This window comes from Anopheles gambiae, chromosome 3 (genome assembly GCF_943734735.2).
Source record: "Anopheles gambiae chromosome 3, idAnoGambNW_F1_1, whole genome shotgun sequence".
Taxonomy (NCBI): Eukaryota; Metazoa; Arthropoda; class Insecta; order Diptera; family Culicidae; genus Anopheles; species Anopheles gambiae.
The window spans coordinates 30,587,271-30,603,659 of record NC_064602.1 but is presented as its reverse complement, the minus strand read 5'-3'; the positions used below and the strand labels follow the sequence as shown (position 1 = coordinate 30,603,659).

The following is a 16,389-nucleotide window of genomic DNA, read 5'->3' as shown; positions in this document are numbered from 1 at the left end:
CCGATCTGCCAGAATGAGCAGCAGAAGTGCACCGAGCAGTGCGGTCCAGCCCAGGGACAGCTTCTGAATGTCCGGTGCCGAATGCAGGAAGAAAAAGGTGATGACAAACGCAAGCGTAATGGCAGACTTCACCAGCAGTGTCTTGCTTCGGATGGGGTACTGGAAGGAAAGAATTCATTAGCCTATGTCTCAAGAAATTCCAAATCCCAACGACGTACCTTTCGCTTCATCTCTTCCAGCGTTGCCTTGTAGCTCTCGGCCGGTACCGAACCGGTGACGAGCTTCTTCTTGAGCGAGCGCGACAGCCGGTTCACCTTCTTCAGCAGCGTTTCGCGCACCAGATCCTCGTCCTTCGAGTAGGACGACAGTGAAGCGGCCGCCCGCTGCCAAACGGCAATCTCGTGCCGGATCTCCTGCACGTCCTGCGGTTCACTGAAGCGCAGATCGTTGATGTTCTTAAACTTCATGCGCAGCTGGAAGTAGGTCGTGATCATGACGAAGAAGATCGGTATGGCCATGTGCAGTGTGAAGGTAGCAAAGTTGACACCCTACAATAAGACAAGCGGTTAGAAGGAGCTGCACCAGAAGTAAAACAATCTTCAAGCTGCTTACATTTTTCGCAATGTGACTGTTCGAGGCGATGATCACATTCGGCGGATCACCGACGGGAGTTAGTGTACCGCCCACGTTCGAGTAGATCACCATCGACATCAACACCGGCACCGGGTTCAGCTCCATCACCTCGCACAATCGTATCGTGACCGGTGTCATCAACAGCACGGTCGTCACGTTATCCAGGAACGAAGACATGACGGCGGTAAAGACGCAAAGACAGTTAATCAGTGGCCACACCTTGCCATTCGTCACCTGGTACGCGTACACCGCCAGATAGTCGAAGATACCGGTCTCGGACAGGATTGCAACGAGGATCATCATGCCGAACAGGAGCAGCAGCGTCTCGACGTCGATCCACGAGATCAGCTTCGGCATGCTGGGCCGTTCGTTCATCGCCGCGAGCACACCGATTGCCAGCGTTGACGCGATGATGGCCGCAAACGTGCGGTGCACTATCTCCCAGATGATCAGCACGTACAGGCCGAGCAGTACGATCGCGGCATAGATCACGCCCGTTTCGGTGTCCATCGGCGTTGGGTCGTACGTGAACTTGGTCGGGAAGTCTGCCTCCAGGTTGGTGGTTAGGCGCATCCGTACGACGGCCTTTCCGCTCGTCACCTTCTGGTGGTTGATCGGACCAATGTCGAACACGTGCTTGCGGGTCATCTCGTCCATCTGGTCGATTGCGTCGAGCGAGCTCGGTATCGGAACCAGCCAGACCTTCGTGATGTTCTGCGGGGTTGACAGATACCGAGGAGTTAGGTCTCCTGAATTGAAGATAAAGGGTTTTGGACGCGAGCTGACTTACCTCCGTGTACTTGGCATCATACTCGGACAAGAAGCTCGTGTTGGAGTTATTGCTAGGTAGGTACAGCAGCTGCAGGATCACTGACAAGTACGTGCTCGTGTTATTGTGATGCTGATCGCTTAGAAAGGCACCTTTAAAGTTGATCCCGATTCGAGGACCTAGGGATGGTTCTGGCAATATGTATGCTAAGAAGTGAGATAAGAATAAAGAGGCCGTTAGATGTCTTACATTCTCCGAGAATGCATTACAATCCCACTTACTCCTGTAAGCTCCTTCCGGTACGGATAGCTGCCGCGGCGTAAGTTCCTTCTCGTGCTTCGACATAAGAAAACCGGTAAAGATCAGCCATACGACGAGCAGGGTGCCGATCTTAATGTACCCGAACAGCTTCCCGTGCTCGTGGTGACCGCCCATCGTCGTCTCGTGACCATCGTCACCCTCGCCGTCGGTCGTCATGTTCTGGCCATTCTTCTCGCTCTGCTCCGCCACCACCGTCGTCGTTTTGCCATCTTCGACCGAGCTGTCCGGGTTGGTGACCTTGATTGTGATGAACTCCTTGCTGTGGCTATCGTCGCCATCGTCCGCGGAGACGTCCTCGTTCGGGAGCGGATCCTCGTCGGGACCTGGAGAATGGGGTAATAAATTTATCATAATATTGTGTGTGCTTTAAATAAACAGTGTAAATACTGTTCTCCAACACGAGCCAATGTTCGGTTCCTTGGCTTGATGATGTCTTTATTCAGATGGAGTCAACCCTCATGAATCATGATTGCATATACTAAGTAAAAACAAACAACCACGATCAAGGCTTGTTAGCTTTTTCAATTCCCTCCACGCAGCCTTTCTTACGCTGCTGAAATTAACCTTTTAAAAACGATCATCTGATGCGACACCATCATCATCATCATCGCCCTACTGCCCTTGCCGCGCTAAGGAGAAGTAGCGTAATCATTGCCAATTGACAGCCTCTTTCCAAGCCGGAACGGTGCACACAGCAGCAGCAGAAACCTTCGCCTGGAAGTCATATTTTATGGCCAGTTTGATGGTAAAACTTTTCATTAATTAACACCCACCACACGGTGGTGGAATTGGCACGGGCCAGAAAGGTTAATTTCAAAGGTTCAGCCGGCGCGCACACTGCCAGACGACGGCCACGGTGTTTCCAGACACGTACAAGCCACGCGCCGGCCACCGTGGTTATCAAACTATGTAACAGTGGGCAATGGGGTGATGACTTCATAAAAGCGAGACATTTATCTTGTACAAGTCTAGTATTTCTTCTTTGCTGTAACCGTTAGACACATTTCATTGGATGGAACAATTTTTAACAACCGATCTACAAGCTAAAAATATGCTTCAGACAAACGCGGTTTATCATTACACACGGTCGGATGTACGAGGTACGAAGGGGGGAGTGAGAATGTACAAAAATAAACCCGAGAACCGACCTTCCTTCGAACCGGCGTTTTTTTTTGTGTAGGCCAACTGATTATTGACAATGACCGTGGCCAGAAGCAAATGTATATGGCGAGCGGTTGACGCGTGCTTTGACGATCGATTAGATAAAATAACCCTTTTCTGTCTGCGAAAGGGTATGTTTTTGTATCATAAAATCGTTGAAAAGGCAAACGAGATATGGATTTTTAATTGGATTCGTTTAGCGCATTGATTCGATATCGATAGGTTGATTAAATAGCTGTCGGCCAAATATGTCCAACGGCTCGATACGGTTTGCGTTAATTGATCAAGGGCCGCAGTTTAGAGCGGGGCGTGCTAAGAATAACGCATTATTAGGCTTTTTCGTTTGCTGTGACGTACGCAACAGTTGGCCCTTTATGATTGAGAATTTTGTAGAGCCAAAAGGAGTGGTTAAATTTGGATATCCAATTTTTACGTAAAGAATGATCATGCGTCTCCATTGACAATGTAGGAAGGAAAAAGTGAGTGATAGCTAGCTTTTCATGCTCTAAACTAACTCTAAGGAATCAAAATTATATTTTTTAGATTATTCAAATTGTAGGAAAATTTGGTCATGCAAACCTTTTAGTTTAAAGTAAAGCCCTTATAATTAATTTTAAGAAAAAAGTTCTTTTTTTTAAATTGATAAATTAAATATTAAACAATATGAAACATTTATTTTGAACCAATGTTTTGTATAATTTTAAAACCAAATTAAAACACTATTTGAAGTCCCATCAAATGCTGTTGCTACTACAAAATATTATTTGCATCATTATTGTTTTGTAATCGAACAATGTAAGCTAGATACACGCTGGCTTTTTTCCGAATTTATTACACAATTCATCACATTAACAGTCAAATGCAGAAATCATGCGTTGTTGTTTGCACCTCCGCTGCATCCTCATTCAACATCAAACACACCAACAACCATATGTATTCACGTGCGCCCCAAAACCGACAACGAATCGTCCAACAGCCGTCCACCGTACGCATGTGTTCGTCGTTCGACCAATCAACAGCATCCCGCAACACACGAATGGTGAGGGGGGCAGAGGATAGTGCGAAGCACCGAAAAGGGGTGTTACGAAATGGGAGGAAGTGGCAGCAGAAGCATGCCGCTTCCAGCACTCGTTCTCTCGCTCTTTCTCTCTGAAACGCCAGCGCAGTAAATGCGATAATGAGCGGAAATGTTTCATGCTTGAAAATTTACATAGAATAATTGAAAACAATCGGCTCCATCGGTGATGCTTGGCGGTGGATCGATTCGATGGGGGGTAGGTGAAGCGAGGAAAGGGCTGGACCGTCGCTTTGACTGCATGCGGGTCACTGTCACACGTTGGCCATGCCCGGTGCTGCAGGCCCGGTGTAATAGAGTGCCAGGGACGGAGGCATTTCAGCACGAACGTGCTGCGTGAACCCCCTCGGAGGAGGAAAGATTGCACAATTCGGTGGGACGTCAAACAGCTGACGGAACTCGAGCCAACATCGGGAGTGTTTATGGTGGAAAAAATGCATCCACAGGATTGATAAGAGATCTTTCTGGAGCTTGGAGTGCGATGGAAATAGACGGAACGGTTCAACACAAACAGGGACAGCGACGGTAGAACATTGTCGCGGTACGTCAAAAAGTGTCACCGATGAAAGAGCTTCCGTTGCTGTACAAATAAGCGCTTTGATTTATGATACCAGCACACAATTGTCCAGCATTGCTTTGCAAATCAAAAACAGCTCGTGGTCATGATTTTTTTATGCTAATTAATTTCCGTCCAACCCAAATCACTGTGCAAAGCACCACAAAAAGAACCGTAAAACAAATGGGTACATCCCAGTACCCATCCTGGCAAACGGGACGGGACGGAGCATCACCTTTTGCTGTTGATTTATGGCGACACTCAATTTAAGTACGACACGATGTTTCTTGCCGTACTGCTCCTTTCCGTCTTACGGGTCGTATGGGTACGATGGATGGGCATCGTAAGGACTTACAGCAGCGGCTTCAATGCGCACCCAATTTCCAATTCCAAGGGCTGCGAGGGATGTGCCGCTTGTGTGTTTTATCAATTGCCACCGTCATGCTACAATGTGTGTTTTAGTATGCATAACGACCGGGTTAGCATTGACACTAATCAGCGAAAAACGTGACCGAACTATCGAGATATCCGAGCCTCGTACCGGCTCGTGTATTGGGTTCTTGCAAGCAGATGTCGCGGGACAGGCGTAATCTGCATGCACGCTCTAAGGCGGACAGGGTTAAATGATGACAAATGGAGATGGCGATGTTTTTGTGCATAATAATCATAATCTCGTCATCGATTTAACACACTAGCATATTTTTGTCCCCGTTTTTAATATGAATATCACGCATTTTATGCACAAAACATTTATTTTTTAATTGAATTTGTACATAAGGTAGACAATTCAATGGAAATCAATGGCTAGAGCACAAGATCCAATCCACCATGAAGTTTGCGAATGTTTTTAAGATTTTTAGGATTGTTTCCAGCTCTTCGAACAGTATCTTTTCTTTCTGCCAGAGGGCGCTGTCTTGCCCCTTAAAGTATACTATTGAAGATACTTGGCTGGCGAACTACCACGCAACGAAACATGAAGCATTTTTGACTGTATTTGATTACTAAAACCATATGTTTTATACATTAAACGATAGTTAATTGAAACTCTCAATCGACCTACTCCATTTTTTTTTGTTAAATTCATTGTTTTTTAGTCATTCCTTGATATTTTCACGGTTAGTTAGAAATGAATAAATGAAGGATCAGTTTAATTAGGCTTAAAATGATATTTATCTAATAAGGAAAGCTATTGCTTATCGTGTAGCCTTCTGAACAAACAAAATTCTAGTCAGTTAATAAATATAACTAAACTAAATCCAATTGAAAACAAAATATTTTCCTAATTTTAATTATCTTCAAAGCAGGATGTATTGATTTGACATATGTAACATAAAATTTAACAAAAGTTGCCTTTTTCGTAAAATGTTAAAGACTTGGGAAAAGAAAAATAAGTTATCATTCAGCTCAAACTCCGCGAAAAAAAACATCTAAAGTCTCCAATTTTGCTTGTTTTGCAGCTATTTTCTCAGTATTTTTACGAAAATATTATTCAATACTCAATACCTGATTTACTCATCAAAATTATTATACGTAGATGTCTTTGGACCGTTTCAAACGCGTCACTGCAAATTCTAGTGGATCATGTATCCATTTGACTAGCTATAAAGTTGAAAATTGATACAGTTTCGTTCCCTCTAAATTGAATTTAATAGAGTTTTCCTCCCAGTCTAACTGCTAATGCATTCGATGCGATTCAATGTGTTAATTTTAGCCTTTAGAAACAGAGAGACATACCGAGAAACGAGCACAAAACCCACCGCCCCACGGTAGCAGTGGTGGTCACAATAGCAAAGCAAGAATGCTCTTTGGTAAGAAATTCCACCAATCGGTGAGTGGAATATTTTTAAATTTTATTTCAACTCAACAGAAAAAAATGAAAGAAAAAACAATAACACGCGCCACTGCTCTCGAGTCACTGTCACGGACTAGCATATGACTAAGGGAGAACATAGTGGACGCGCTTATTGTTGGAAAGAACTTTTATGCCGCTAATACGATGCTACATGGGTAATAAAATCCACAAACTGTACATTACTCACCGTGTAATCGTTCGTGCTCCTGCCGGAAGGAGGCCAAGCTCGGATCCTGCCGGATGGCGGCCGGAAGCGTGCGCCATATCTCCAGCGATGCCTCCGTCACCTGGCTGAGAGAAATGATAGAATAGTTAGGCCGGATCGTTTGCACCGTTACGGACGGGCGGGGGGGCTGATTCAGCCGGTCCAGCTCATCTGCCGCCTCCTCCTCGTTGAGCTTAAGTATCTTGAACACGACATTTTTGCCCCTCGGTTTGGACATGCCCACAACTGTTCGGTTGGTGGGAGTGTTTCAGTGTAGAGTAGTGTACTGGTAGTAGTGTTGTTGTTAGCGGTGCGTTGGATTATAGTGCCGGGTTTGTGCAGGAATGAAGCGTTTTTGTCTTGTGGGGGCAAATGTTAAGAGAACGTCTTTCTATCGATTAGTGTATCATGCAGTTAGAGATTGGTGTAAAATCTGTCCATAATGTTTCACTAAAGCATGCAACTTGTTAGGATCACTTCCTGGTCTCCACTAATCATCACTGTTAGAAGGGAAAATGGGGAAAGAGATGTTAAAATTAACCCATCCACACACCCTCAGACATCTCTCGGTGTTAGTAGCCGTGCACTTAATTCATCTTTAAAGCAGATAACGTGGATGGAAAACCCACTCCAACCCGTTCAAATCTCCAGCCCCAGCCGTGCGTGTTAGTAGCAACTGGAAGGTGAACGCGATCGTTCGCGTCGTTGATCAACGCCTTCCATCGGAATTATCGTAAGCTGCCCAAATGCCTCTCCGGGGCTGATTGATTCACTCTCTTCACCTCTGCGGGTCCATCGCGTTGGATGGCGTGCGTCAATCGCTAATGGGAAAATGATGTACTGCCCTGGCCTGCACACGGGTCCCGCCGAGTGGAAAATTGACCTTGAACGTTACTCGGTTTGGAGCTGCGAGAGAATACGGTAGAATGCGGCGTAACTTAAGAGCGGTACATTTGGGCGGCACTTTATGTATAGGGGGAGGGTTTTTTTTTGTTCAGGCAAACCGAACACGGCCAAGGGACAGCAAACAGAACCTAGCAGCGATGTAGAACATTCGATAAGGTCTTTTTTTTCTATCTCTCTTTTAAAATTTTCACAAATTCACTACTCGAATGACTGTCGGTACTGTCAAACCGGTGCCGCTGAGTGAGATATTTGTCCACTAATTTATGTCCTTACTCTCTCTCTCCCCTGCACACAAACATAGCTGACCCTGTCTCTCTTTGCTCTAGCAACGACACAATTCACCACACTGTTGCTGTGTGCAACGCTTAGCCACATCGACGAAAACCACACACGTCCGCAAAAAAAAGATGTTTTCCGTTAAATTGGTCCGTTTTTTCATTGTCATCAGCCCCTCGTTTTCCCATTCTCACTTCAATGTCTGAGTGAGACGAATCGTTTCTCTTTCACTCGTGCGCTACTCAATTGCTCTCAATCTCCGCCGAACAATTGTAGTGGCGCTTTTCACCCACCAAAGTTGAACAGCGGCACACGGGCAAACGTCAAGCGCCACTGTCTTTGTTGGGTGGTCGATCGACCGATCGACTGCTTTATTGACCACTTTTTATTGAATTCGCGTATCCGCAAGCGAAAAAAGAAGCAAAAAGTAATACTAACTGCAGTCAAATAGTCTGATTGTACGATCAACAGTCAACTGGCACCATCATCGGGTGGCCTTGACATTTATTTTTCGCGCCCTTCATCGAGCTGGATGGTCATTCTTTGACCGTGTGTGTGTACCGGAGGGCGTAGTGGGAGTGTGTTGTCGCGTGTGTGGTATGAATAACAAAAAAAGGGTTGAGCTGCGAAGCAGCCCTGTGAGATGAATGTACAATTAATGAGCCACACGCGTGGTGGTGGTTCAATCAATCGCGGCTCTGTTGTGGTTGATCAAATAAAAAAATAATTTATAGCACGTGGTTTTATGCTTTAATAATTTTAATTAAAATTGTTGGTTCCCTTTTTTTGCTGCGAAAACATTTAAACTGTTCAACCAGTACGTTCACGCGTTTCGCCTAGACAACCTCGTCAGCCTTCTTTCTCCTTCTTCGGTTACCGTTTAATGGACGTTTGTCGCTCACTAAGCCCACTACAGCGCACGACCAAGTGACCGACATCTGAGCGTCGCTGATGCGAAAAGTCGTTCAAACAGAGGTCCAATGACCGCACCGGTCTAAAGATCGCTCGGAAAACGATGCGCGTCTGAGGAATGCGGACGTATCGCTGTTGATAAGTTTTCCGCAAAACCTTGCAGCATTTTGGAACGATCGATCGGTCCTTGAGAAAAGTGCAACAGTTTTTATTTGGTGAAGGCGAGATACTGACAGTGGGGCTTTATCATTGGCAAAAAAATTAAGGTATTTATTGAGATTTGGAAGTTCCTGATTTGTTGAAGCACAAAATAGAACGTTTCAATTTCCCAGCCCTTTTCGCTTGCATGCTTCTCATACTCCCTCACACAGCCCTATGATCTATTTATTTTTTCCTCCTAAATTTGTTTCCCCTGTTCACTGTCCCTTGCAAATTCGTACATCAAAGCTGGCGCGCATCAAAGCACACGTGTGCTTTTGATCATACCATTTCAGTCTGCTGTCGGTGACACATCTTCATCATACACAGGAGAGCTTTGTATGTTTCACAAGTTAAAGCCCAGGCCTGTCGTTACGAAGCAATTGGAACTGTGAGCTGTCGCTGTACGGAGTCACGTAGGAACAAATATTTGAGCAGTATATGTTTGCGAAGCATAATTTTCACCGCAAATAGACGTGTTTCGTACGTCAGGAAAAGAATCTGGCTATGAGGTCGCATTGAACCAGACTTTTGAGGGTTGTTTTTGAAGCATTGATAGCATTAATTTTTAACTGTTGATAGCTTTCATCTTTCAATTTTGAGAAGAGCAATCATTATTCCCTATTTCTTAGGTCTTCATTACTGTTACTTCTATTATAAAAATTATAATAATATCTCACTTGAATACTGTAAACACAAAACCATGTTGAGCTCTTGCTTCCCATGGTTTTACCTTCCAAAAAAGGGCTCACATAAACCGATTTAGCTAATAAACATCCGTTTTGAGTTTTTCCCCTGTGGAATCCTTTCCCACAAAAGAAAAAACCCTCATCATCGTATCATTCTTCCAGCAACGAGGATGCCCCAATTGGTATCCTTTACCCTTCTCAAATACCCGTGGGGTATTGTGAGATTCACACACTGTAGCAACAAGAGAGAAAGGATTCCACGACTGGGATTTTTATTTCACCTTTCGTTGCTTTGGCCCTTTACCCGGTTAATTTGGGACGGACGGTAACAGTTATCCTTTTTTTGAGGCCCGAGTTAGGATTACGTCTTAAAGGTTACGCGTGGCTCCCTACCTCAAGAGCACTTACGGCACTGACCAGCCGAGCGGGATGATTCAGAGCGGCAAGAAATAGAAAAGAATCATCCGGTTCAAGTGGGACACAATGGGAAGAGTGCAAAAGCGCGCGCATCTTTTCCAGCGAAAGTGCGATAAGACGGCGTGTGGGTCGGTAAACAACGGGTTGTTGTAGCTTTTACAGCACTAGAATGTACCGGTTAGTGCTCTTCTCTGTCACACACTTGTTGAGGCCAAAATTGATAGTGCGGTAAGTGAATGGAACAGAACAGTGTTGCGTCAATGGAGATGCCCCCGAGGGGGAACTACTCGAAGACACGTGTGACCATGCCATTCAATGCTGCACTACTTGAAGTCGTGAATGGCTTTATAGGGACAGCGACAGCTATTTGTTTAATTGTCTTGTATTTTAATAAGAATTTGATAAAACAAAATGAATAATATCATATCGCTGGTTTCCAATTAGTTCCATTAATAATTCCAACATCGATGACTTATCAACCATTCCATCGAAACAACGTTATCGCAACGCACAGATGGGCGATAGCGAATATGGCACAAAAAAAGCTTTATCATACTAAGGTAGCAACAGATATAGCCCATGCGGCAGGTAGAATCTCTGCCCTCTGGTTTTATGAGCCGCTAATCACTGCAGTAAATATTTATGGAATGATTTACGGTCGCAACTCAAAAGAATCCGCAGAGAATCAGCACACACAACAACACCAGAAAAAGAAAATAAAATCCTCTACAATCCTGCCCACAGGAGCAAAAAAGAGGAAAGATAAATCCATCAGCTCGAGTATGAATGAACGCGCACTCCAAAAAGGGCATCATTCTAACAAGCGTGATTGATTAATAGCGCGCGTTTGTTGGGGTTTTCTTTGGCGGATGAGCGATAACAGTGCCAATTGCACCACGTTCACACACACACACACACACACGAAACCCGATAGATAATCTTAATCAGTGCCGACACGGGAAGCGAATCCACTAGACCTCAGCCGTGGTCCAATTATCTGCGGGTCGTTTGTTCCCAAAAATTATTCACACGAGGTGTTAATATGCGCGCAAGAGGAAGCAGGAGGGGCAGTGGTCGAAGAATCTCGTCACCGATAGCGAAACGGTCGATCCGGTCGAATCTTGGTGTCTTCTTGACGGATTGGCGACACACAGATAGGAAAGCATGAAAAAATAACAATCGACCTTACAGAGAGATTTCTCACACAAAAAGTATTTCACCCAGAGAGCAGCTTATTCTTCTGTTCGCTTTAAAATAAACAAGAAGTCAGGAAAAGTGGCGCCCTTGTGATAACTGTTCGCTCAAACAGTTCGGTTCCGACTTGAAAGACAGGTCCAATGTTGTCGATGTCTTTATTTTTGGGAACAAAAATTCAACCAGAGAACGTGTGTCTATGTGTCTGTGGGAGTAAGGCAACCAACATAAAGTGGGATTACAACCCCAGAAACTCATCCATCGCGCACAGAATGAATTGGTTTTAGAGAGCAAAGAGCAGCCGTTCAGATAACGTGTCTTTGAGCTTTTCCTTCACCTTCGAAACGCAACGCACACCAACGCCACGGTCAAGGAAAAATCATTGTTGAGTGGGGGACGGCGAAATCATTCACCTCATGATTGTTCGCATGATCGAGCAAAGAGCGAGCGAACGAAGAGGTTAAACAAAATAAAAATAAAAACAAAACCCTAAAATATCACAACGTGGTCACAGGTTGCACGGAAAATTTACTCCTCCCGCTGTGTGTCCCCGCCGTAGGATCCATCACAAGTCGCGAGTCAAATTATTTAATATTTTGCCTTTGCCTAGCATTTTGCCGCACAATAATTTAGGCCACCCTTTCCCCATCGACCCTTTTCCTGCTGCAATCGATGACAGGTGCCAATTTTGTTTCAGTTTTGCCAAGAGGGCCAAGAGCCAAATCCCCGCTTGGGCATCAGCTCACAAAGAGTAACTACTAAAATCTGTCACAAATAATCACAAGTTTGTAGCTCATTTGACGTGTGTGTGTTGGTAAAAAAAAGCAAAGCAAAAGGTGATGATGTGCTCGATTTAAATCACATTAACAATTGTTCATCACGTAGTGGAACAATTTTCATTTAGCGAATTTACTGTCTTTTTACACGTTTTTTTGTTCTTCTGCTGAGCTTGAGCGGAGGTTCAGTTTGCCTGGGCTGTGGACTGTTTGCCGGTTTGACTGTTCCCCTGTACTTATATCAAAATAATAATAAAACACTTTGTTGGGCATGTCGGTCAGCGCAAAATATTTTGCAAAACCTGAAACCGATTCTATTTTTTTGTTGCGACACATTCACTTCACTTCAATGGAGGTATTATTTTTCACACGGCGCTTCACACCAAACGCATTGAAGGACAACGGGCACAAACGGAAAATATAAACACACGGGGACACACACACACACGTTTCATTCACATCGAAAACCACTCTTATTCTTCTTGCTGTGTATCTGTGTGTGCACCCACTGTACAGGGTTGTGGAGTGCGTCTGCGCAAGCTTCGATTTTCCACGCACACATACACACAAACACAAACTCAACTTCCACGTGGGTTTTCCCTCTTTTTGCGCACAACGATTATCCTTATCAGCAGCGCGAAAAGTAACACCGTGTTTCCACTCGAAGTGCGAAAGTTTCGAAAAATCTTAGTAGGCGGTTTCGCTGATGTTCGAAAACGAGAAGCGTTACGCGAGCGTTACTTCGCACCTATCCCACTTAATGGCGATCGGTTACCGTACAAAAAATCACGGTGTGCGCAACGGACACCACAACGCAACTGCACTACCCGACCGTTTGCTAAGGACTAAAACACACTGGGTGCGCTCACGTCGTTGTGCTTGGGATAGAAGAGAGCAGTGTTAACACAGCAGCAACAAAAAAAAAACCGCAAACACACATACGCACTGCCTTAGTAGTAGTGGTGCGCGAAAACTGCACACCACGACCGAGTGGGAACAAGTGAGACGGCACGATAGGCCGGCCAACCGATAGGCGCAGCAGATAGTGGCAGCAGTCGTGTGTGAGTGTGCCCCATCGCTTTAAATCAACTAATGCCGCCAACCCCAGGGCAGGCGTCCCGCACCACCGGCACCACAGCAACAGGTTGCATGAATTCTGTGCTCCGGTAGCAGATTAGCTGTCCCCTGGCCGGCCAGCACAGTGTGTGAGTGATCTATATTTTTTCATACGATCGTCTACATGCCTTCTATCTCTTTCTTTCTCGCTGTTACGTTCGTTACGGTGATGCGTTTGCCGACTGAACGACTGCAGAAATGCTGTACTTTGTGCGCGGCGTGAGTGGCCGGATGATCTTGTTGGAAAGCGGCGCCGGCACGATACGCCGGGTAAGGGTGTGTGTGGTTTGTGCTCGACACCCGCTCATGGACAGCTCATGCTGCCGATTTGTTGTATTTTTGTGTTAGCCGTTATGCGATTTATTTTTTTCGAGTTCGAAATGGAGCGATACTGGTTTGAGTGGTCTGATGGGCAGCGAGGGGAGACAATTTTGAAACAAAAATAACGTCTGTTTGTCTACGTTCAGTGCTAGAAGTAGGTGAATGTTACGGCGATTTGTTGTGCCCTAGAGATTTTGATTTAAATTAAAGCATTTTGAGTTAGTTGGTAAGTTGTTTTTAAAGGTTTAGTACATTTTGCTCATTTTAAACATTCTGTTTAAGTGTGTCTTATTTTGTACCCACTAAAGAATGGTTTGTGTTCGCAGAATAGTCTCTTGAAAGTGTTTTTTTTTTCTACAATACGAAATACCATGCTGTTCTTCAAGTTTTGAACATAGAGCTGGAGTAGTTCATGATTATTTTGATAGCAACATTACTAAGAGAGCTTCTTAGGCAAAAAACAATTTTGAAGAACAACTATTATTTAAGGTTTTTAGAAATAAATTTACAAATAATAGTATAAAGCCAAAGTCTGTGAAAAACGACCTTAACTCAGACGTATCCCCATACCAAATTGACAGTGGCAATTGGATTAGATTTCAACAGTTGTGTACAAATAATTATTCAACATGATGAACAGCTTTTAACCATTCCTGAAATCATAGATGTACTAGATACAAAGATCTACAAGAATTATATGTAGACTGAAGAATCATACATGAAAATACCTTTTGGAGTATACAGTGAATCATGATTTGTTCACATTTGTTCATGAATTACAAATAAATGACTAAAAACCTGATTTAGGGATCAGTTGTGTTTAGAAAGTTTGAGTTGTGGTTTTGTAAGGAGTTTTGACATCTTTTATGAAGCCAAACGTCTAAATCCATTAAAAACACTCCATTAGGAATCGTAAAACCTGTTATTTCTCGAAAATATTGTAGGCAATGTACACATGGGAGAGAACTTTTCAAAATTTATACTCAATATACTAATCTATTGCCGGTCTGGTGGTACAGTCGTAAACTCGAACGACTTTACAACATGCCAGTCATGGGTTCAAGCCCTGAATAGACCATGCCCCCATACGTAGGACTGACTATCCTGCTATGGTAACAATAAGTCACTGAAAGCCAAGCTCACTTCACTAAGTGGGTACAGACAGGCCTTGACCGACAGCGGTTGTTGTGCCAAAAAGAAGAAGAACAAGAATACTAATCAATAGAAACTTGATTAGTATCCACCGACTGATTGGCATTTCAAATTAATTTCATGAAAACACTTTCAACATCGATACACTAAATTTTCTAGAATCGTTAGTACCAGTTTTGATCCAAAGCTTTTCATACCAAAAATCCATAAAATATTAATCTTTTCCAGAAGCGATATAATCCCCAAACGCATCCTTATCATCGCAACTTCATAACGTCCTTCTCCTGTTTTCCTATTTTCCCTATTCCACTTCCACGTTAACATCCACCACTCAAGACTCAAGGCTTTGCTACTGACACATCCACACAAAATCCAGCACAAAGTGAGAAAACACACCCCTAGCAATGCCCCTGCTCCATCCGCACTTCCCAATGCGCTACCGAACCGCTAATCCTCCCATGGGGCCGCTCGCCCTTTACGTTTCAAACCGTTGAGAAAAGTTGAGCGTTTGATTGGAAGCATAATTTTGTGCTATATTTAGCGGGCGCTCGCTCGGGCTGGAATGGACGGCAAACCGACCGGAGGCGAACCGACAAACAATAAAAACAATAGGATAATACACTGCACTTGAGCCGGGTAGGGCATGTTATGCTATGGAGGAGATATGGCGAGAGAGAGAGAGAGAGAGACAGATCGAGTGGCATTAAATGAGGATTGACAACGCGGCGACCGTAAAGCACCACTTTACGGTGTGAGCGGGCGATGCGAGCAAGAGTTGCATGCTGCATGGCGACGTTGTCTTGTGTTGTGGATTTTTTTTAATTTAAATAACACTTGTTGACAGCCCGCGTACATGGGAAAATATCCCGTTTGTATAAATATAAATAAGTTTCGTGCTGCTGTTCGGGGTATAAACTTCACACACTGAATGGTTTTGCTTTGAAAGTGAACTGTGAAATGAAAAAAAGCGTAAGTGCATGCTCAAAACAAACCTCAATCGAGGCTGGATTGAGTGCGACTTTGCGTTGGCAGTGGTTCGTAAAATTGCACATACGATTAGCCATCTCGAAACGAATCTGTGCCCTCCCACCAACCAAACGGGTTTCTTTGCTAATGAACTGACCATCCTCAACGGACGACTGTGAAGCAGGTCTGGGCCAAAATTTGCCCCCCGCTCGACATCGACGTCCATTGGTATTGGTGTGGAGCTTGTGGGCGTTTTTAGTACAGCTAATTTAGCATTATTTTTTATAATTCACTCATCACTGAAATCAGGGTGAAACAGCCGGGCGAGGTTTTGAAACACACACACACACGTACCTCTTTCTCCATTCACCATTGGCAAAGATGTACGTTACTTCCACCGGGGGCATAATACAGGTTGGTTGGTCGCCTCCCCCAATAAAAATGCACTCGCTCGCTTCTAACTTCTCCTAATAAGCACCAATACACCTGCAAACACATGCACTTGCACGAGCAAAGTTTGCATGCATTACCACTTATTGCGCTTCCACTGCGTCACTGTACACGTCTGCGTTGCGGGGGGAGCGAAGCTATGATAGGGATTTGTTTCTAGTAGCAACATTAATTATATTGAAATCAATCAATCACACTCGGACCGCGCGCGGCCCTCGGGACAGGTAGCGGACAGTTTCGATAAGATCACGCCGGCAACTGGCCAGACGGACCAGCGGAAGGCCACCATCGTTCAGCGCGCGGTTGCCTCCGTTGATTATTATCTTTCGTCGGGGGCTTTATCGAAGGAGAATAGAGCTTTTCTGGGCTTTAGCTGCACGCATCGGAGACCTTGAAGCTATGTGGTTTTTGCTTGTAAATTGGAAATTTACTGTATTAAAACAC

At 44.5% G+C, this 16,389-nt stretch overlaps 1 protein-coding gene across 9 annotated transcripts in view; it reads right to left on the bottom strand.

The window, feature by feature from the left end:
- The window catches only part of LOC1280250 (P protein), a 61,705-nt gene that overhangs the window by 3,501 nt on the left and 41,815 nt on the right, over positions 1 to 16,389 (bottom strand). For 4 of the 9 annotated variants that reach the window (XM_061653175.1, XM_061653176.1, XM_061653177.1 and 1 more), the window contains 6 exons: positions 6,555 to 6,658; positions 1,684 to 2,046; positions 1,424 to 1,608; positions 613 to 1,347; positions 219 to 548; positions 2 to 159 (listed from right to left, as the gene is read on the bottom strand). In XM_061653175.1, the coding sequence (XP_061509159.1) occupies positions 2 to 159; positions 219 to 548; positions 613 to 1,347; positions 1,424 to 1,608; positions 1,684 to 2,046; positions 6,555 to 6,658 (1,875 nt within the window). The other 5 variants (XM_061653181.1, XM_061653180.1, XM_061653183.1 and 2 more) reach the window with 5 other exon arrangements.